Source organism: Bacillus rossius, assembly GCF_032445375.1.
Source record: "Bacillus rossius redtenbacheri isolate Brsri chromosome 9 unlocalized genomic scaffold, Brsri_v3 Brsri_v3_scf9_2, whole genome shotgun sequence".
Taxonomy (NCBI): Eukaryota; Metazoa; Arthropoda; class Insecta; order Phasmatodea; family Bacillidae; genus Bacillus; species Bacillus rossius.
The window spans coordinates 3,152,657-3,176,385 of NW_026962013.1; the positions used below are offsets into that span (position 1 = coordinate 3,152,657).

General features: G+C 40.2%; 1 protein-coding gene across 1 annotated transcript; it reads left to right on the top strand.

Moving 5' to 3' along the window:
• The first annotated feature begins 16,853 nt into the window (after positions 1 to 16,853).
• On the top strand, positions 16,854 to 23,513 carry LOC134542966 (small ribosomal subunit protein uS3m). The gene is made up of 3 exons (XM_063387600.1): positions 16,854 to 16,959; positions 19,949 to 20,126; positions 21,115 to 23,513. Exons 1-3 carry the CDS (start codon positions 16,936 to 16,938, stop codon positions 21,402 to 21,404), a joined length of 492 nt encoding a protein of 163 aa, XP_063243670.1. The 5' UTR covers positions 16,854 to 16,935; the 3' UTR covers positions 21,405 to 23,513.
• The last annotated feature ends 216 nt before the right edge of the window (positions 23,514 to 23,729 follow it).

Genomic DNA, 23,729 nt, shown 5'->3' on the forward strand with positions numbered 1-23,729 from the left:
ACAGTTAGTAGTCAGGACAACGGTTATTTCACGTCAGTAGTTGGGCAGCACAGCAGGCTTGAAGCTCGTATACATCTGCCTCGCGTTGAACAATCACCTGCTATACTCTAGTGGTAGTAAGTGGTAGTAAGTGGTAGTAAGGGCGGTCAGTTTACTACAAGACCTCACAATTAAGTCACCTGGATTGTTATAATATATTCATACCTACACCTTCTTACCATAATTGTAAACTGACTTCAACTGCGTCACAGCACTATGTCTCCTGACAATTCCTAACTCCGGGCTTCTAACTTCCATACGTAGTATTTCTTTGTGATAGTGCTCAGAGTAGACTAGCAAAGAGATCCAAAATTATTTCTCAGATACGAAAAGCATACAATCGAATTTAATTTCACGTAAATGACGAAATGGCATTCTCACTTCTGTACACTATGAACATTTATCTTGTTTCTGTGACGACTTCACTTGGGCCACAGCTCATTGGACACGCTCTAACGTTATCCAAACCAATGACCAACCAGCAGTAACTGAACGATCGAATGCCATTCAAGCATTTAAGTCTATAAGTGTATACTCCCGAGAAGCAGGTAATTAATAAATGACTAAGGCTAGAAAAAAAAGGGGGGTGGTTGTCTGTAAAGTCGGTTTACGGACGATCATTTTACGTGATAACGTCATAAGAAAACATTGATGAAAATTTGCATACTTTTTAATTTTCAAATATTATTTACAGTTTTTTGCACATTTAATTTAAATAATTTGTTTAAATATAATCACGAACAATTAGATAAAAAGCTCGCCTTAACCTGTTTGATATTATAGAAGATTTTCTCGCACGGTGGTTGGCTTTTTTATTTTATCTCTACAAATCATTATCTGGGCTTAGGTTAGGTTGTACGAGGGATATTCGTAAAGTAAGCTTCCGTTTGGTCACTAATAAAAATAAACTCGTGAGAAAAATTTTTTTATTGGCAGTTTTAGTTTACTACAGACCTAATTTACAATTTCACATAATCGCCATTCATTTCGAAGCACTTTTCGCAACTGTGCACCAGTTTCTTTAACCCCTCTGCATTGATGTTCGCCGCCTGGAAATTAAACCAGTTGGCAATCTTAATTTTGTAACTTTTGGTTGTAATTGCTGACCCACGTTTCGTTAAATCAACTGAAGTGTAGTCCTTTACTTCCCCCCCCCCCCTTCCCAAAAAAAAAGTAGGAATTATTTTTTGACTGAGTACGGAGATCGCTTAGCTGTGTTCCGGGGATGTTAACTAAGCGCCTGTGCTTAGGCTACACGCATTGCGTACTCGAATTCCGTGATGCCTGTGTCCAAGGTGTCCGTCTGCAAGAGAAGCCATCGCCCCTGTTTGGCCGGGCCGTTCAGAGCTCGTTTGCTGCCGCACTGGGTGGCTGTGATTGGCGCGCCGACAGCGGACATGCATAATGAAATAAAAGAAAAACAGACAATGCTACAAAACTCAAACATATAGCTAGTCCGGAAATATTTTCGCGAAAAAAAATACATGACTCTTGTGGATTCTGTTAGTTTTTTTGACGTGGTAACGTCTTATAAATCGATGAACGCCGGCTGCACGCACGTAAAAATTGTCACGTTCCACCTGAGCCGAGCGTGCAAGAACCGGCCAACCACCGTGCGAGAAAATCGTCTGTAACATTAAACAGGTTTAAGGCGGGTTTTTTAAACTAATTGTTCGTGATTATATTTATAACAAATTATTTAAATTAAATTTTGCAAAAAAAAACTGTAAATAATATTTGAAAAATTAAAAAGTATGCAATTTTTCACCGATGTTTTTCTTATGACGTTTTCACGTAAAATTATCGTCCGTAAGCCGACTTTACAAACAATTCCCCCCCCCCTTTTTTTTCTTTCCTCTAAGTGTCTACGATGTTGCTATTCTCGCCACACTGTTTCTCTCTTGCCTGGCGCTGGTAACCGCCGGCCAGTGAGAAACAAAAGAAGCACGCAATGTGCGTGCGGTCAGTGGAGGGCGCCATGCGGAGGGCTGTATTGATTTTCTAGGAGCGGCCGTTAGCCCCCCCCCCCCCAACGGGCCCCTAGCAGGGAACACTGCACGCACAGCTGCGACGCAGACTTGCAGCACTCAGACGTCCTCTTGCCTGGAGGGGAACCCTTGGCCGGGCGTTAAGGGCGACTCTGGCGCGCGCGGAACATCCTTTCGCCGCCTCTACGCTATTGGAAAGTATTTCACTTTTTTGATTTACGAAGGACGATGTCAAAAAAATATCGGCATTAAAATATCGATACCTAGAGACCGGAAAAATTCGCGGATTCATTTCGTGATAGGCTGAAATTCAAACATGCGTACAATTCTGCTTGTTCTGCTATTGGCTCGCGGTTTTAACTGGAGCTCTCTGGGCCAATGAGAGACTATCGACCAAAGAAGCGTCGAATCACAAGCTACCCAGTGGAGACGACTCACAATTTAGTACCCAATGAACACGCGTGTTTACTTGAGATGTGCAGAGGATAATGGAGGCTGTCCTAGAGGTCATTGAATCCGCGAATTTTTCCGGTCCCTACAAATGATCGACATTTTGAACCTGAAATAACGTTATTGGCCGCTTCTTGAAGTCGACACTTGTGGACTGATGTGATTATCATGACAGTAATAGTATGCTGCTTGAAGTATCTTACAGACTAGAGCCTGTTTAGTAAAACACGTGGTTTGCAACACAATATAGAATGCCTGGGAGGCATGATTCACGCCTTGGCTTGCCGAAAACTGGGAGAAAGAGTTTAAAATTAGAATTATAGCAAAAAAAAAAAAAAGATGGCAGTGTTTCAGACCGAAATAAGAAACAGTCGAGATTCGCTTGGACGCTTGCGTATCTCAGCGCCGAGGGTTAGAAAAGAGTACAAAGTGTAAAATATAAAAAAAAATAAGTCGTAAGAAGTAGAAGCTCATGTACCTTCACTTAATTTTTTTGTTATCGTCTCAGGTTGCCGCTTGGTGCGGGGTATTCCCGGCCTCGGAGCGCAGGCATGCCGCGGGAAACCCAGATAGTCGCTTGTTTCGTCCGTCCCACGCGTACTGCAGTCCGTTACGGCCGCGAGGACTGCTGGACTTCTTCCTCGCGCGAGTGAAAGGCCGGCCGGGATGACTGGCAGCTATTCCGGCGGCCCTGAGTGCCCCCCCCCCTCCCCCGCACACACCTTTCACCCGGGGCTCCTGAGTGGGTCCGCCCCCCTCCCCCCCCCCCCCCCCCCGTCTACCCACCCGGGGGAACGGGGCTGGGCTAAAAACACCCCTGGAGCAGAGATTCGCCACGCAACTGAGGTGACTCACACTGGTGGAAAGAAAACGGTGGTTTTGGAGAGGAAGAGGAATTTTTTTTTGGGGGAGGGGAAGAGAAATAAGGAAAAATCCCGCACGCCATAGCCGAGGAGAAACTGTACATACAGCTACGCTTCCTTGTTTGAAGCCATTGAAAAAAAAAGGGGGGGTGGGGGTTGGTAGGTTGGCAGAGGAGGAAGAATGAGGGAACGTCTCAAGTGCACCCACGAAATATTTTTTTGACAATATGGACCTGACGAATATAATATAAAACAATCTGAACTGTCCGCATAGTAGCTCGATGGCTCTCGATATCCACAATGGTAGTAAGAAGTCGGGTAGTACATAGGCGTGTGCGGTCTCCGTCGTGTTAGTGGTTGAATTCAAACTAAGAACGAACACATCCCGTCTGTATGAAAAAAAAATGTTATTATGAAGTTCAAAGATAATTTATAGAGACCGGTAAAATTCGCGGGCTCAATGACCTTCAGGATAGACTCCAATATCCTCTACACACTAGGGCAAATTCCAACTGTTCATTGGCTGCTGACTTGTGAGTCGTCTCGACTAGGTGGCCTGTGATTCGACACTTCTATGAGTGAGGGTCTCTAATTTGCCCTCAGTCCTCCAGATTAACAGTGAACCAATGGCAGAAGCAGCACTAAGGTATAATTATTTGAATTTTAGAATAACACGAAATGAATCCGCGAATTTTTCAGGTCTCTACTAATTTATCAATAAGCACTACATACGGCAATTATTTTTATTTTATTTATGGTTCTTCCTAGCGTGTTCCTCTCAAGCTTTTAAACAAACTTCTAGCAATGTCGTTTATACAGATACGAATTTTTTTTCCCGAACAATTTCTAACCAGAGTGGCTTCAACTTTATAGAACAGACACCCACTCCGTAGACTAATACCTCCATGACCGCAATGTCTGTGCATCCAGGGAGGAAAAAGTCTCGAACACTAGGGGCGATTGTTGGAGATGATCCCGCGCGAAGATAGTCTTTATGGGGCTGAAGTTTCCCGACACTCGTATATGACTGGAAGAAATAATTTTAACATGCAGTATATATTTTCAAGAGAATCACTGTCGTTCGAACAAAGAAATTATGTGGTTACACAATCACGTGTAAGGCGGGAAATAAATTGAACTTGTAACCAATCAATGAGCCTTTTTTAAAACAGACTAGATTATACATAGGCAGTTTGAGTCTGTACACTGGAATGAAATTAAGAGGCCCGCTTAGTCAGGGCTGTATGTGTGTTAGTGAGGCGGGATGATAAGCGCGACGCTCGCTGGTGTTTCTAGCGCGGTGTCTCCTCTGGACTGGCGGGCAGTCTTCTCGTCGTCACAGGATAACTGTGAAATTCGAGTGGTGGACATAATATTATATGACGGAGAAATTAATATAAAGGTGTATTGCAAGTCCCCTAAGTGCTTTCAAGAATCTATACTAGTTGTTTTTTTATGCCTATAAATGTCTCTGAAAACACGCCTTTTAGTCATTTTAACTCATCTAAAAACTTAATCCGGAAACAAAATCACTTATCGGCCCTCAGCTAATCCTTAAATGGATTTCTTTAACAAAACTTACTCGGATGTCTTGAGCAGTTTTCAAATCGCGTGGTTTTCCCCGAGCTGCGCACACCGCGTGTGTGACCGGGTGGGCGGGGGCCTTAATCCACAAAATAATTTTGGTTCTACCTTTGAATATATATACTGTATAGAAGTCGCGAGTGGATAGGATTTACTCTACGTTTTTCAAAAGCGTAAGATGAGCAGCTTGGGAACTTCACCGCTGCAGTGCGCTGCCGTAACGCCCTGTATCGTCTTAGTTGTTATTTACACGTTAGAGCGCAGCCCTGTCGCCAGCTGTCATTCCCCGCACCCCCCACCTATCATTCACTGCAGCTCAAGTTCGTTCACCAGGAGGGGGAAGGGGTGTTTGAAGAGTTCGACACTTGTCCGCCAGGGACCACCACAAGTCGATGCCCTAGAGATGGTGGCGATTGCGGCGGTGAATTAACCAACTACCCCAAAACCGTATTAGAAGTTTTAACCTGGGCTGGCGACTTCTATACAGTATATATATTCAAAGGTTCTACATACAAAAGGCTTTTGTTGCGATCACGTCAATTTTTTTGTTGTCAACGTCGTATAGTTTGTAAGGGTGTTTATTTACAAAAACATATCGCGGTGCGCACAGAGCTGTAGTTTCCAGTGCCGAAGCGAGTGGCTGTTCCGCTCGGCGCACGAAGTGCACGATGCGCTTCGTGCGCCGAGCCGGCAGGTCATGACGTCAAAAGTCAGAGGTAAGGTCAGAGCACACGTGCGTGATGAGGCGCTGCGTCGCAAGTGTATTGCCGTTATTCAGTATGGGCTGTACGTCGTGGTGTACATGTGTACCGGTGAATCACACACAGTTAGAAATTACTGTACATTCTGGAATAAACAGAGTGTTATCGGTAGAGACCTGCAAAATTCGCGGATTCATTCGGTGATAGGCTAGAATTCAAACACATATACCTCTTAGATAATTTTGATATTGGCTTACTGTTCATCTGGACGAATCTCAACCAGTTATAAACCATCAACCAAAGAAGGATCGAATCACAGACAAACCAGCTGAGACGACTTACAAGTCGGCAGCAAATGAACTTGCGTTATTTGACCGAGTGTACAGGGGTATGTGCAGTCTATCCTGAAGGCCATCGAAACCGCGAATTTTGCAGGTCTCTAGTTATCGGTAGTTCCAGACAGCCACACCTCTGCAGAGACCTCGCCGGATCCCGACGTCTGAGGCGTGTGTTCCATTGTAAACAGCGTAAACACACACGCGGAAGAAAAAAAGTGACGTGTAAACATCTAACCTCGCCAAAGAGCAGACATTTTTGACAAGGAATTTTATTAAAATACTGTCCATATTGTTAAAACCACCAAAAGTTAACTTTTTAAGGTTTCTGCACACGTTACAAGTGGTAATTTCATGGAATTATTACAAATTAACCTGAAAACTTTTAAAGCACATATTATAACACCAAGTATATGTTTGTATTTACTTAAAAGACTGAAAATAAGTCTGTCAATAATTACTACAAACAAACCTTTAACCTTATAGAGCGGATTCAAAATTATTATTAGATAAAATTATTGTAAAATAATGTTATTAAAAAAAGTAAAATAAAAAATTTCTAGAGACGAGATTGTAACTACCACTATGCTACCGCGCCCGTTTACAAATTGCACGGAAAATATGTATTATAATAATTGTAATGCTAATTTCCTTCGGTATTTTCAAACTTGAGATTAATTTTTGCTATGACTATTATTATTATTATAGTTCACCTGGGTGGTTCCACTATCATAAAGTTTCTTTTGGCACACCAATACGTTTGGTATATGTACACTAACGTTTACGAAAGTGACTATGTACGCGTTTATTGTGCTTCACGTGGGTCCGACAACTGTATCACGTATTTCCGTTCATCGATTACCGTTCCATTCTCACGCAATTACTCCTGCCAGATGCCGCATACCGAGAGATAAGATGTTTACACATCAAAATAAGGTTTTTGCTGCGGACTATGTTTTGTTGAATGTTTTGTTAATACAATAAGATTATTGTTGTTATTTCGTGTTCAGAGTAAGAGAACTCTACGCCCGTAAACTTACGAAGATAACCGTAAATTAAAGAAGATCTCCGGATGAAGTGTAACTACCGTTCTTCGCAAATTTCAGGTGAAAATATCTAACAGTGTAGGTACGTTGAATACAGAACTTTTTTTTAAAGCGGCTTTTTTTCTGTAAGAACCTAATTTCCCTACTCAAAATTGATAATAAAACTCACAAATCTAATAATAAATCAGCAGGATTGCGTCTGCCATCTAGTTTCATGGTTTGATATGGTATTAGAGTTGCACGGTTATGCGCAGACGCTTAAATGGACAATGAACCTCTCATTGGAAACCGACTCAGTGCTCATAATTAAATGATGCTAGGAACTGGTATCGAGCTCTTGACCATCGCCACATGGGCAGTCGGACACATTAAAGATCAGATTTCCCATCTACCCTTCCCCTCCCCCCTTTCCCCACAAACCGAAGAAAGACTAAAGTCGGCTACTTCTACAAGTATACTTGCGAAACATATCAGTACATTAAGTTGCTTGTTGCTGTAACTGCTCAATCCTACCTCTGCTCATTTGCGACTAGTCCTCAATTGTGTGTTAGAACCTGACAGTTGCTGAGAAAATACAAACGTTTTACAGTGTTAAAGGATCACCGTAATTTAACGGGAAATGATGGTTCTAATGGTCCTGGGATCATCGTTGATTTACTAATATCTTAGTACATCACTAGGGACCGGAAATATTCGTGGGTTCAATGACCTGCAGGATGAACTCCATAGTTTTACATACATTGGTCAAATGCCACCCACTCATTGGCTGCTGTCTTGTGAGACGTTCCAACGTAGCAGCCTTTGATTTGATAAAGATTTGCTCGGGCGTTTCTCATTGGCCCAGAGTCATCCAGGTGAGTTGTGAGCCAATAGCAGAGGCAGCACTGAGGTATAACTATTTGTATTTTAGCCTATCGCGAAATGAATTCGAGAATTATTCCGGTGTCTACCCATCAGTAGGAGCGGGGAACTGTCGAGGGGTCTTTCGGGCACAAGCTAGAATGCAAATATTCTTACTCTCGTGCTGTGTTCATGGTTGGACAGCAGTGTTGTAAGGACACGTCCCTCTGCGACCGCGAGCCAACCATGCCCAGCTAGGACGAAAGTGAGCGAATCAGGGCGTGCCGAATATCGTAGGGACAGGAAATTTTTTTTTGGATTCAATGACCTCTAGGATAACCTCCATTATCCTCTGCACATCTCAAGTAAACAAGCGTGTTCATTGGGTACTAAATTGTGAGGCGTCTCCACTGGGTAGCTTGTGATTCGACGCTTCTTTGGTCGATAGTCTCTCATTGGCCCAGAGAGCACTAGTTAAACCGCGAGCCAATAGCAGAACCAGCAGAATTGTACACATGTTTGAATTTCAGCCTATCACGAACTGAATCCGCGAATTTTTCCGGTCTCTACAAATTAATAATTTGTTGCGGTGTTGTCTCAAAGCTAGCAGACTTTGTTGGGCCGGCTGTGAAGTGCTCAAGCGAGACACATGAGTGTACCCGCTCGAACCAGCTGGCGGAGCGAGGGGTGCAGTGGTAACGCACTGAACTCGCTCTCCGAAGGACCTGGTTCGGCCGTCCTGACCCGCACATCCCCAGTTGGCTGGTCGGCGCTCCCGCGTGTCACCCTCTGTCTCCGACAACCCTGCTGTCCACTAAACTTTAAGCTTTTTTTAAAAAAAAAAAATTGGTTGTCTGTAAAGTCGGTTTACGGAAGATAGTTTAACGTGACAACGTCATAACAAAACATTGATGAAATGATTGCATACTTTTATGAATAAAATTCAATCATTTTTATTGTAATAATAAAAGAATAAATACTTGATATTATACTAGTAATCATATTTTTAAAATGCATGAATAATTAACCTTTATTGCCGAAATTGTTGTTGTAATAAGCAATGAAAACCACATTAACTTTTCACTTCACTTTATAAACAGTCGACGAAACAGTTCACGTATAGATGTAAGTTGTGTGCTGCCGCTGTCTTTCTTCTCCTCGAACGCATAGGCCAATCGAGTGGAAGAAAGATAGATGCGGCGCAAGCGTACAATGAACAATGTGCGTAACGGGACACAGCGTAACGGAACAATATGCGTAACGGGACACTTTTTCTTTGCGTGCAGTCGGCGTTCATCGATTTATTAGACGTTGTCGCGTCAAAAAGGAAGATACCGTGTGTTTGAAGCAAACACGGCGGCGTGATGACCCGCGGACGTGAGTCGAGCCGTAGAGCCGTGCAAAGCTGGGTGGCACGGGCCGTGCTTGCCGCAGGGAGGGGGCAGGGAGGCCTGCCAGACAGTAGGTATCGACCCGGTCCTGCCACGATCTACCCCAACTTGCCCCAGTGGCGGGGAGGGCTAAAGAGCATGCACCGAGCCCGCAGGGTCTAAAGGGGACGCATCGATTCGCCCCACCGGGGGGAGGGGAACTACGCGTGGGAAAATGGGGCAGACAGGGCGGGGGTGGGGGTGGTGACTGGTGCCCACGTGCCCAGGGGACAGCGGGGAGGAGCAGGTTAGGCCCACCGCCCTTTCGTAAATAGAACGACATGTAAATTCTGTACAAATCCAATCACAGAAACTATGTTTAATGTGGTTTTGATTAGGAATGGTCCTTCAAATACTCAAATATCATTGAAACCTCTGTATTCGAAAGATTCGATATTCGCTGAAAAAGATTCAAAGAAATAAAGTAAATGAAAAGAAATTCAACGCTGATAACCTCTGAAGTCCACTGGGTCAATTGTTTTTTCGTACCTAACTAGTTACCATATGATTATTTAACATGTAGCTACATGAATAAAAGATTCTGGAAACTTTGTTTGTAAAACAACAATTTAAAATGTAGAAAGTTTTAACACCATAGTTATATTTTTTTTGAACGTTATTTAATTTCTGCCACTTGACACCTAGATTCGAATTTATATTCGGATACGAGATAATTGGGATCTGAACCATCACTAGTTTTAATATATAGGTATGTAAAAAAAATTACTTTATAGCTTAATGCGAAAGCGTGGATTTCAAGCCCAATGAGCACCAAATGCTTGAATAAAGCTTGCCATGGCAACAAATTGCTTGCAGAAAACCTGTTTTAGTAAGTATAAATGTGTTAGCTTGCAACTAGCTTGATTCAAGCTAACTAGTTTCCGCGTGTCAAGCTTGCAGCGAACCACCCAGATAAACCTACATGTAGCCTGTCTCAGCGTCTTTGTAAGTCTCCGGCGATCTTGCAGGAAGCAAGAGGGGCTCTTGCTCTAATGGAGTATTGGCTAGAATAAGCAGCCATTGAAAAGAGTATACCATCTTGATCGTACATGTTTGTACTCTCACCAATCAAAAATAACGAGGGAAAAAAATCACGTTTTGTTAGAAGTTTCAAAGTTGGGAACAGCCAAAATGATCACTTGAAATATGTCTCTCCCCACATATGACTCTGATCTGAATGATAAAGTATTAATCTGATAGCATTAAAAAATTGCCTAAACATCACTGTTTGTTATCTTTTCATGAAACTGCGAATTTCCCTGGTCTCTTTTGACGAATAGTTTGAATAGAATACAAATTGAGTCAGAAATCGATGGACAAACAAAGATCTTTAACCATCGAAAAACTCGTCACTGTCAAAAAACGATTTCATTTTATTAATTGTAGGTAGCATCATTATTTTATATGCATTTTTCTAATACATTGGTACATCCAATTATTTCAAAGACATAATTTTACAAAAGCATATTGTTGTGCATTAGTCGTATGAATGTGCTTAATGAAACAATATTCAGATGATCAGTGGTCTCTCTTACAGACTGTCTATATTATTTGTAAAAAAAAAAAAAGGGGGGGGGGGTTGTTTGTAAAGTCGGTTTAGGGACGATAATTTTACGTGATAACGTCATAAGAAAACATTGATGAAAAATTGCATATTTTTTTTAATTTTCAAATATTATTTACAGTTTTTGCAAATTTAATTTTAATAATTTGTTTAAATATAATCACGAACAATTAGTTATAGAAATAAATTTAAATCAAATCAATGTCGATAAATTGTTAATTTGAAATGACGAAATTGGACAAATAAATCAAGTATTTTAAATTGCTGCTTTTAAAAAGCCCGCCTTAACCTGTTTGATATTATAGAAGATTTTCTCGCACGGCGGTTGGTCGGTTCTTGCACGTGACCATGAGTCATGCTTTTTCGTGAGTGCAGCCGGCGTTCATCGATTTATAAGACGTTATCACGTCAAAAATTGTTCATCTCTAATTTCAAGTGCATTCACCAAGCAGCCTCGAAATGCAACTTGGACCGTAAGAGGTTTTCAGCTGAAGTTTATCGGCCGAATCATGATTCATACTGTAGTTTCGTTCTTTGTATGATACTTGTAATGGGTAGTTTATTGTCATCTCTGGGTTCGTTTGTTTATCGCTGTGTTTTCCAAAGGTCTTTTTTTCCCTTATTTCCTGTTGCTGCTGTCTCTGTGTAATTTGTAAGACAACGGTGTCCGTCTGTGATGTAAATATTTTTACTTATTTCTTCCACTGAATTTCCTGTGCTGTCTAGTTTTTTTTTAACTTTAGCATCAGCTGATTTAGTGGGTTTTTTTCTGTGTCTTTGTTTAGTACTCATAAGTTCTGCTGGTGTTTGGGGTTTCTTATAACAATTACTGAAACAAGCAATGGTGTATGTCCAAAAAAAGCATCCTAAATCACCCTATAGTGGTAGGTAAGTGATTTATTTCTAGAGAAAAATGCTCGTATTAATCTGATGATATCTTGGTTGAAATTCGAATCATTTTATCATTTTACATGATTTGCAGTTGCCTCACTGTATTTCTGGAAGACTGTTAGCCAATGTTAGACCATCAATTAAATCAAACGATCACACTGAAAACCAGTTTTAGATGTGTCGTAAGCCAGGAGCCAATCAACACGTGTGCAGAGGAGTGTACAGTATGTCCTGGAGGTAACTGAACCGGTGGGCCGTACATGTCCCTGATGATTAATGGTGTTCTTGTTTCTCCGATACGATTTTGCTGTTCTAACTAGCGGTACTGAGTGTTTCCGGTGGATTCCTGTTTCCTAGCAAGTTGAATGTCACGTTTCCACAGTAAAAAAAGTACAAAGAATTTTTCTATAATGGAGTTCTATTTCATTTATAAGATTTAAAATTTTAATAATAATACATGGATATATTTTAACCAGTTTAAATCTCATGTTCTTCCATGCATATATAGGTCTTCTACCTCAAAATGAATGTCTCCATTAAAATTTACAGTTGGTTTTATAATCAAGTTCATTATTTCTTTAAGTTGTATCCAGTTTTCCTATCCTGGTAATTATCTGTGTACGAGAGTGGAGAAGCTTAGTCAGAGGGATGTGTCCACGGGTCTGCATCACGTGGACCAACTAGTAGTCCTGTAAATTTTCACCGCAGTTATCCGACATGAGTGCATTCTCGGTCAGCCGCATTGGGTCGGATTGTCCACTCCTGCCTCAGAGTGCGAGGCTGCTACTTCTTACGCCATCATCCACATCTACTAGCAACACTACATTGCACTAGGCTTACCCAAGGGCGTGTTTGTAGCATACGCTCATCAGAAGCATTAATGAGGCATAGCAGTCTGTGCGACCAGAGGGATTACTGGCATTCAGTGTCAAACTCTTAAACTGTTTCACTCTCTAATCAGTCAAGACGACTGATTCCTATATAATATTAGCACAGGAAGGCTATGAAGAATCACACACAAATGTTACTTTATTAGAAGAATATACTTCCATTAATGTTACACCTGATGCACACATTACAAAATTGCTAACTATATGATTATACATATGTATCCTAGCTGCAGCCTCTTTTGAATAGCTACTAAACTGGAGTCGCCCCAATACCGTAAGATCGTAAAGTTAACTAAGTGGTCGGGCGTGATGTGTTACCGCAGTGACTTTATATTAGTAATTGGTTAAAAGAAGTTGCTGAATCCAGCAGATATATTAATGGATGTATTAGCTTAAATTTTTCCATCCTGGAGTCAGCTAGTGCCATAAATTGAGACTCTATGGAGCTTCAGCATATTTGAGTTCAGTTTAAACAGTGAGGATAGAGCCTACACAGAAAAATCGGCACAAGGACGCAAGGAGAAAGAAGTTAAATAAAGAGGTTTTATAAAATGTGACGTCGTACCGACCATGACCTTTAAGCCCGTGCTCCGCACCGCCAGTACCGGATCCCGTTTTCGGAGCGCACCCCTAACCCAGCCGGAATAAGTCAAGCGAGCGCCCCGGGCGTGACCTCAATTAACTGAATCAAACATCAGGACACGAAACCCCGGGGGCTCGACTACGGAAGACAATTCCCAAACGAGGCATTAAGAGAAAATTAATTAATCACAAGCAGTGAGCAAGTGCATCGTAGAGACTCCGTGCGTGCAGTGCAGAAAACAAACCTCGTTACTAGCCACAGCGGCTACTGGCCTTGATTAATTGGCCTGTGATAGTAGTCTAGCCAAACTAAGGGAATTCAAACCCAAACAGTGCACGTTGAGACAATTTATAGTTAAATTTGCAGTCGCCAACTTGGTGCCGCTTTTTAAATTATTAAATCATTTAAAACAACTGTTAAGCCTTAGGCAACTATTTACCAGATGCAAAGTTTTAATCAAGCACATGGAACATGTTTTTTACTCATAGTATAACAAATTAGGTTATTATAAGTTTTTGGCGCCGACTCACAAAGGAGGTGAAAGTTACCTTCCTTGCGAAGCGGCCATCTTTCGGCAGTCTCCAATAACTCCGCGCCGGGAACAGACGTGTGTCCGTGGGCAACATTCAAGTTAGTTTCACTGATTATTTTTATTCTGCACATTACCTTCATAACTAAATCCTTATATTAATTCACTGCTACCCACGTCGTCTCGGCGCGTATTTTGCGGAACCGGGCCTATCCCAACCGTCTTCATTGTGATACCGCACTGCGTATCGGATCACGAAACATACGGTACTGGCCGACTCCAGCGAGAGCATTTTATTTAAGGACACCGTGCATATGCCTGCCGGCTGCACTATCATGTAAGTGTTACTCCGAACTTAGGAGCCCGTTCATCAAGCCCCCCCTGCACCCGTTAACTTTCGGCGCTGGCCATCTCCAGCGAGCATTGACCCACGTCCCGCGAGACTGCCGCGGTAATCATTTCAGTGTCGCGTAGTGTTGTGTTTTTTTTTTTTTTTTTTGATCGTTTTGTAAGTGTAACTGTGTAACCGCTAGATGTTGCCAAGTGTTGATGAGAGTTTTTGTAGCGGGACTGAACCACGGAGCGAACGTGTAGAGCGTCCCGTATACCCACGCAGACCCCCGGTGAAGCTCTTAAATTAAACATAATTCTCACCAACCTGTGTTACAATCATTTCCGTAGTCTTCCGTCCTCCACACGGCCGAGCGGCCTTCACAGCCAAGGGAAAACCATTCAGGTTAGATTTCAAGCCGTGTACCTGCCGGGGCACGCGGGAGCAGAGTACCCACGACCCGACATCAACGGCCTAGCAGCCCGCTAGCCTGGTGCCCCTCCGGACAACAACAGCATCGCGATGCCCGTAGCGCCCGTCAGGTACCTCTCGGGCCTTTCACAAAGGTCGGGTGACGGCAAATGACTATATTGAAAAGAATGTGAAGTTTCCCCAGGGAACAGTAAGTCCACTTAGGACCGTGGCCTGTATAATAGACTGTGTTAGGGGCTGGCGCGGTAGTGGAAAAAGTGTCACCCCCTTTCCAAAACTATACAAAAAGTGTTAAAGAAAATTATGTTAATGTAATAAAACTAAATACATGGCTCTTCCTTAAATAAAACAAAGCTTCTGTGATAATAGGCTAAAGATCATATTTATGTTGTTGACTAACATTTAATGTTAAAAAATGAACAGGTGGGTGTGTTCCATCATTGAGGCCGACTAATGTTTGGTTTGAGACCAGATTTCCAGTCCTGCCAGGAGGTACGACGTTACTTAGAACTCGCGCTGGGCAAACAACAACAATCTCATTCTAAGCAAAACGACCGAGCGACATCCACCATATAGAGGTGGGTTGTTACAGCAATTTTCGGTATCTGTTCCAACCTGTTACTGATGCAGCAATTAACTAGTTACAAGTAGCTGATACTTCTGTATCAGCCAGAGCAGTAAGCGTTCTCGTTACACATCCTCAGTGCCATCATCACCAGCGTAAAAAGGTATCGGCGTTCTCTTTCCACGCCTTAGGCAGACCGTGCGACCGTAAGGAGAATCTGATACATTATTTATCACGCCCGGTAATTCTCTATCTCTGTTACGCTCATGCACGCCTAATACAGCCAGTATCAATCAGTTCAACATTCACTGAAGTTCGTCCTGGCCGTGTATTAATTACCACGTACGTTGTTGCGGGCTGTCATGCTTTGTAGTTAGTATCTTTATAGTGAAATAAGGAATGGATAAGTGCAGGAAAAAGACTTCATTTGTGTGGAATTTTTTCACGGAAAATAATGAGTTTGCAAAGTGTACATTGTGTAAACAAAAACTGAGTTATAATGCAATACTATTTGTTAAATAGTGACTGAACTTGCAAAGTGTTTTTTTTATCGATATATTGGCACTATCTGCCTGATGTTACTCAAATAATGTCTATTGATATAATTTGCTCACTATAATGTACCTATCTGTTTTTTTATATTTTTGATAAAATCGTAATCGTTTAATGTATGAAAACACTAGTTACTAATTGTTTTCGAAAAAAGAAAGTCCATATGTTGATTACATCTGTTATTAGGGTCAACTGAGAATTTATTTGCATTTTCATAGTTGTTAGGTTCAGAAATATAAATATTATATCTTTTATTAATGTACTTTTTAATATTAAAATTTCATTAATTTTATTATTAAACGAGACAGTGTTTTAGCTTTGCTCCCTAGATCGTAGATCCACATATCTATCACCTAAGGATGATGGATCTAGAACCAGTGTCCTTGGTCTTGTATCGCTATTAGCATACTAACTAGAGTCTCCAGTCTTCGCAAGAAGCACGCACTGCGCACTGAGCGTACTTTGATGTGGGACAATAAACAAAACGTCTCATAACAATTTCGCTCTGCGCCTCTCCTTCAACGCCTTCCCCTGCGCTTCCTCCACTACATTATTTCCCTTCTTTATCCCTTATTCGTCGTGCCGCTCCCTCCCCTTTCACAAGCTCCGCCCAAATGACCATCATCTGCGATCGGGTTCTGCGCACATTGGCCGTGGTGTTGTTTCAGGCAAATTCTAAACTGACACTAACGTATTTGATACTTGAATAGTGTACTCGTTTACAGTACCTGATACAGTCGTGTATCAGTTACAAAGTAGCAGGTTTATACTCTGCGACCCACCTCTACCACCATGTCTCTACTACTCTGTTGGAGACAGTTTTACGTCAAGTATAATATATTTAAAACAAAAAAAAATTGTCTGACTGAATAAATTGGATACTTCAAATGCACACAATTACAATTGCTGGAAAGCAGAAGTGTAGCTTCACAGGTTAGATGGTTAATAAGGGATATATCCATAATGAAACCCTAAAAAAATCTTTTATTTCTACCTACATGAAATTTTGTGTACGCACTTACTCAAAAATTAAGATAATTTGAATTTTTGTGAACATTTTTAAGTTTTTTTTTTCTTTTTGTCTGTTTAGATGATTCGACAAACATCTTATTAGACTTTAAGACTAAATACAGTTGAATTGAAGTTGATTTTTTTTTTTGTTTCCTATTTATATGTTTTATCTTACGTACACTTAACACATAATTATGCTAAATGTAAATTTATGTTGTGTTCAAAGTTTCATAAGAATTTATGTCTTTAATTGTATCAGCAAGTCTATGGAATTCTGTTCTGCAAATCGAAATAAATATTGATAACCAAATATGTTCGCCAGTAATTGTTTAAGGGTATGTTTACATATATTTTCACATTTAGTTTTGTAAAACTATATTTACTAACGTATATGTTTACTGGGCTTTGCTTTGAACGGTCTTAAATTTTTAAAATATTTTAGGTTATATGTACCCCTCTTCAGTTGATCATTTCTGTACTGGAATAAAAATTAACGTAAAATCTCAAATGTCTACAGTAGGAAACCGATTCGGTAAAAAATTCATCGATGTTCGCCGTTTGATTTAATAACTACTTTTTTATAAAAGGAAGAACGATCTACAGTAAATTAACCTATAGAATACCATACATCAGTCATCTAATTTTCACTGCGCTTACTTCACAAACTTATCATTTTATATACTGACCTAAACAAGTTAAAACATCACATTAACAATTGCTTAATACTACATTCTTTCCCTCCGTTGTTTCAATTTCCTGCAACACCAGAAAGTATATTCTAATTAGACTTTTAGCAGTATGAGAACATTATAAGGTTGGTATATGAAGAAGCACTGATCAGAGTCACCGAGGAGGGGGTAGGAGTGAGGAAATTGTTCTGTATCACATATACAAGTTTATCTTTTGATCCTGATGACATGATCCTGTGATACATATTGCTTGCTGTTTTAATTAAGTACATCGAAAGATCCTGTTCAAATGAAAACTTGAACATCACAATACAAACATTATGTTTGGTCTTGCAGTGGCGGACATAGGTTAGAATTGTGGGAAGGGGAATGGCCGAAGAGTTTCAGGTGGTGTGGAACACCTCCCAGTTAAATGGAGAGTCCAAAATTGTGAAAATAATGATCATAAGTCCCTTAAATGGCTATTTAAACACATTGATTACGTCTTGAAAATTTAGTATTAAAGTTAGTTTTTAACTGAATTTTAAGAGTACTAATTAATTAAGTTTAAAAACCATTATACACACAGTAGCACCCAAAAAAATTACAGAAACTTAAAACCAGGTCAGTTGTGAACTGGAGTAGATTACCAATAGTTACCTCAACAGATTTTTTTTTTTAGTTGAAGGATGGTTTATGGGAGAGGGGGGGAGGGGGGGTTATCACCGTTGTTACCCCTCCTATATTACTGCCACTGAGGTGTTTTAGAAACTTTTTCTTTTGTATTCAACTTAATCATTACTTATCGTAACATCACAAGTTTTTATTATGACCAGGATCTTTCGACATACCACATTAAAGCAGGAAGCATCATATACGTCAACATCATGCCATCAGATCGAGGGGTTAACTTGGACACGTGATGCGGAACTCCTGCGGGGGGTGAAAGGGGAGAAAGGCCTGGGACACCAGGGGGCCCGGTGTGGCTTGCTGCAGGGTTTCACAAAATGTGTGCTGCGACGCTAAGAGGCATAGCAGAGGGCTCTGCTGCCCTTTTTTGTATTACACAATGACTATGTTTTGATTTCTATATCTTCCTTCTTTTTTTTCTGCTTCCTTTCTACCACTTCATGTTATTTATTTATAAAACAGCTTTATTTATAAAGTTTTTAAATTAAAAATTTAAGTTTTATAAAACAATATAGGCCTAATGTAAAAATTTTAATATGAATAGTTTGTGCTGTAAAATTTTGTTTTAATTATTTATGTTACAATCCTCATGTTGACTCCTATTAGGGTGCCTTTGGAAATAATATCTAGGTTGAGCAAGCCATGGGTCTGAAAAGTTTTGGAACCCCTGGCCTAGAAATCTTTATGTATGAGTTTGAAACGATCGTTCTTAGGGTGCAGGTAGATTTGAAGGATCATATTTATTTGAGATATACTGGAACATTATGGAAACTATGTACTTATCTCCCTATACGTTCTTGAACATTCCAGAAAGGATCGAATAAACATTTTTGAATGTTTCATGCAACCAAGATGTTTAAATTTCTTTTATTCATTGCAGCCAGCACTTTTGTAGAAATGTAGAATATTCTCGATATGAATGACACAGCTGTGTGCTTGAAATTGGCCGGGCTCAGGTAGGTAGGTTCTTTTAAAATAACATGACTGTTTATTTAAATAAGCTATTAAGCATTTAACAAATTATTCTCTTGTTGCCATAAGGGTTGCAATTATAAAAAAAATTTAAACAAAAGATTTTTAAAAAATAAACCGCTTTATTCATACTGTGTCTACCAATTGATTAATGAATTTATTGTTTTGCGACCTAAATATGATTACTCCTTGAGGTAATATTTGCAAATTAAAAATTGTTTCAGACAGAAGGTTTATATTGTATTTATAAACTAGTTACCTACTTTATTATTGATGAAAATAATTTTATTGTTTATCTTGATCACACGCACAATTCTAATATTCCTGAAGAAGTGCTTGGAAAAGTTTGCACTAAATAAAATCAAAAACAAAAAAATAAATACAATCTGTAAGACATAGTCTAAACAATCATTTTAAGAATACCGGTAACAAAGAATTTTCTGAAATCAGTGCTAGCCCGATTATAGCAATTGCTGTGTGCTTGCTAGTTCACTTCAGGGCATAAATATATAACGAGCCCATGTACAGTATGTAAATATGTAAAATGTGTATGTACCTTAGCATAAACGTCTGTAGCATAAATCTAAAGGCAAAAAAATTCTTTTATCCGTGGCATTTTTTGCAGGGAAATAACAAATTTATTAAATAGAGAAGCTGGAAATAATTACATCATTGGTTAGTTCACCATATTTCGAAAGAGCCATTACTGCAAGGTATTAATGAAATTTTTTAAAATTGCTATCATGTTTTTTTAATGTACTGTGGAGAGTTTTTGAATCTCTTAAGAAAAAAATAATATTATTTTGTTATTTAAGCCTTATCTGTGCATTGGTGGGCATAAATGCTCCTAACGATTTGCTCGTTGACAATTGAAAAGTATTGGTATTGACAACTTGTAAGGAACAGAGAAGTAACTTGCAGGCAGAGCAGTTGAGGGCAGGTTTGTGGCGTCTGGTCCACTGTGTCCGAGTGCGTGGGGTGTGGTTGTGAGCAGACGGCGGCGATGAGGGCGTGGGGCAGCGCCCGTCCCCTCCACACCTCCGCGTGCTGCCGGAAGGTGCAGGCGGGCCGCTACCGCCCGTCGCCCCGGGGCGACCGCCCCCTCACCTACGAGATGGCCAACCCCCCACACTACATCGCCAGCCGCAAGTCCTGGAACTCTTGGAACACGAGTAAGCCAAGCTCGCTGGGTCACGCCACCTCACACTCGTTTATTGTCAGTCGTGCGGGAGAGAAGCTCGTAACATAACATATCATTGAAACACACTCCCTTTCACCTGTGTCTCCTCGTATTGAAACTGGCGTGTTCATGATACTGTTTCAACACATAACATCTTGCCTTTTGACGTGACAACGTCTAATAAATCGATAAAAGCCGGCTGCACGCACAAAAAAGTGTCCCATTACGCACATTGTCCCGTTTCACTGTGTCCCGTTACGCTCATTGTACGCTTGCGCCACATCTATCTCTCTTCCACTTGATTGGAACAACCATCGATTTGACTTTTTCGAGGCACATTAAACTTGAAACACTCCCATTCGTTTCCTACTTTTCCTATCATCGTCCTATCCTTAACAGACTAACACAGATTGGAAGAAGTTAAATAGCAAACATGTATAAAAGTTATAGTTAAAATAATCTCTTCGTTAAAGTAATAAACATATTTGAATTAATGAGTGCAAATAAAAGTAAATTTATCAATTAAATTGTAGATTTCATTTCACTCCTTCTTTGTATCCATACGAAATAGTGACAATTCGATAAAAAATTATTCAATTTTATTCATAAAAGTATGCAATAATTTCATCAATGTTTTGTTATGACGTCATCACGTTAAACTATCGTCCGTAAACCGACTTTACAGACAACCAATTTTTTTTTGTAAACATGCATAAATTCCGACTTTGAATTGCATGGAACTGTAATGAACGCTTGAGCTTCGTCGGAAGCACATTCATTCGGCCAAGACGTGCAGTTCGTCATTACTGAACCGACAAGGTGCACTCGCAAATCTCGCAGAAACTGCGAGCCAAGTAGCTCGTGGAAGTTTACTCCACAGAAATGCCCGTAGCCGCCGGCATACCGGCTCGCGGAGCAGTTCTCTTGTGAAGGTCTCAGCAGCGTGGCGTGTGTGTGTGTGTGCCCGTGTGTCCCGACAGCTAGCCTGCAGGGCGGCCTCCGGGCGGCGGACACCGCCATCGAGGACATCTTCATCCGCAAGTTCGTGACGGGCACGTGGCACGGCCTGTTCGTGTCGGAGGTGATCGTCAAGCGGCAGCACAACGTGATCCGCGTGGCGGGCATCGTGAGGCGGGCGGTCAGCGCGCGCAAGATGTACTTCCTGCTGGGCTACTGCGAGGAGATGCTGGCCTCCTGGCTGCAGTGTCCCGTCCGCCTGGAGCTCCAGACCGTGGCTGACCGGGAGGACGTGGTCTTCAAGCACATCTAGGCCGCCGCGGGCGGTCCGGAGACACACTCCCGCTCGGCCTCCGGGATCCAGAATTGTGGACATGGGAGAGCCAAATTAAATTTTTTGATACAATTTTAGTACATTTAGAAGTACGTTGTATTTGCGGTTGAAAAATGTCCAGCAGTAAAATAATATTTAAGTAAGTTTGGTGAACTATAATAAAGAATCAGGAGAAAATTAAAAAAAAAAACTATTCAAGGTTCGGGGGGGCAATGCCGCTATGGCCGCCCCTCTGGATCCGCTAGTGTCTGGGCAGTTGTGGTCGCTTAAAGGGACTTCCTATAGCATGTTTACGGCATGCCTGTGCATTACACACAAGAGGCATACGTAACGGTTATCAAAGGTTACATCTCAAACTTCCATCGTTCATAATAATATTCCATTACGCCCCCTTAATATCCTTAAAAAGATCTTAATTGATAAAGGGCACTTAAAAGCCATTAAATTTCACTAAGAATCCTTCAAAACTCAATAAAGACTGATAGCTTGCAAGTAATGGATAAATGCAGGTATTTTAATGCTCTTTTGTTTCCGTCAACGCTTTGTGCATGCCCAGGCAATTAACTAAACTAAAAAGGTATGTTTTGTTATATAATTAGTGATCATAGTAACCATAGTAAGTGGTTGGTGTATAAAATTCAGATACACTGTTGGGTTAGATGTGTTCCACAGATAATTCTGGACAATAGGGGCCTAATCTGTAGGAATTGAATCAACCAACTAAAAAAAATTTTTTTGTGCATTATCAATTATCTATTAAACATTATTTGCTTGAGGTAAATTTATGATAGTAATTTTTTTTATATATACTGATGATGGCAATGTAGTAAAGGGTCTTTAAACACTCCTTTTTGATTGCTTAAGATATACTGTGCAGATATACCAATATACCATGCAGATATATTTTTTAAGGAATCATACAGCATGATTGTATACTGTGGGGAGCCTAGTTACACAGGCAGCAACACACTAGGCTGTTCAATAAGAAACCTCAGCCAGTTGGTACTGTTCAGAGTTTGGCCAGCATTAGATTTTATGGCTTGAAAAGGCGTGGATCTCGCTTTCAGGCACTTGTCAAAAAGAACAGTTTTTTTTAATTTTTACATTTTAGCTGATTATATGAAATAATAAGTTTTTTTTTTTTTAATCTATGCCTTGTAATGGCAAAATTTCGGAAAAATAACTCAAAATTTAAATTAATGCAAAGAATTTAAAAAAAAAATATAAACTGCTTGAAAGACAGAAATGTGTAAATCCCAACCCTCCAGGTAATAATTTATTTATGAGTGATAACAAAGTAGCTGAGTGTTTCAGTCAAAAAGTAATTTCCATTCACCTTGAACCTTTTTTGTGTGCAACTGTATTTATAGCTATATATAGAAAACAATTTTTGTTCATTTTACCATCACAGAATGGTTGGCAAACTAAAATACTGTAGGACTACAAAAGTACATATGAAAACACACTAGTTTGACAAGGAATGGAAGGACTTTTTTTTCAAGACAAAGGTGCCAAAGACATGAAACGGGCACCTAAAAAAAATGTATGTATACATACACACAAACAGTTTATGCAAACTCTTAAGTAAACTACAATACAACACACATCTCTTTGGGATGGAAAAAAAATTGACACCTTATATACATTTTACATGTATGTAATAGTCACCTGAGTAAAAATTTGCACACAATTTTCAGTTATGAAAGAAATACCTTATATTTAAAAATTTCAACTTCAGTGTTCACCACTTAGAAAGATCTGACTAATAGACAGATGAGAAATTTGCGGCAACCTCAGATTCTGTTGGCTCCCTGGGTGTGTAGCCCCTGGAACGGCATCTGTAAGAAATTCCAGTGTCTCCTGCTAAAATCTCACTTGATTCTTGCTAACTACACAACTTTGAAAGTCTGGTGAAAAATTCATAATTTCTTGAAATGTGTTTGTAAACATGACTGTAATAAATGTATGTGAACTATTTTGTGTGATGATACAGTTGGACTGAAGAAATACTGAGTTATTTTGATTGTTGTTTTGGGAAAAAACATGTTCCTTAGAAAGCTGTATATAATAAAAATGATTTATGTTGAACAGTTTTTTTTATTGTTTTTACTATAGTGTTCGTGAACTAATAATACTTTTGAATGAGTTAATTTAGTGAACTAGTAAATGTACTTGACACACAGAGATGTTCGTTCACAAAGTGTGGGCAGTACAGTAAAAGTAACCAAGCCAACAAGATTGGACTGCATATGGAGAAAGACCTACTTTAAAACATACAGTAGTATGTTAAAGAGAAAAACTACG

Bases quoted from the DNA above. Each gene is read 5' to 3' on its own strand.
- LOC134542966 (XM_063387600.1), top strand. From the start codon at position 16,936: ATGTTCGCCAGTAATTGTTTAAGG. The intron at 16,960-19,948 runs GTATGTTTACAT...GGTTGTGAGCAG, and splicing joins TCGCCAGTAATTGTTTAAGG to ACGGCGGCGATGAGGGCGTG. The intron at 20,127-21,114 runs GTAAGCCAAGCT...GTGTCCCGACAG, and splicing joins CTGGAACTCTTGGAACACGA to CTAGCCTGCAGGGCGGCCTC.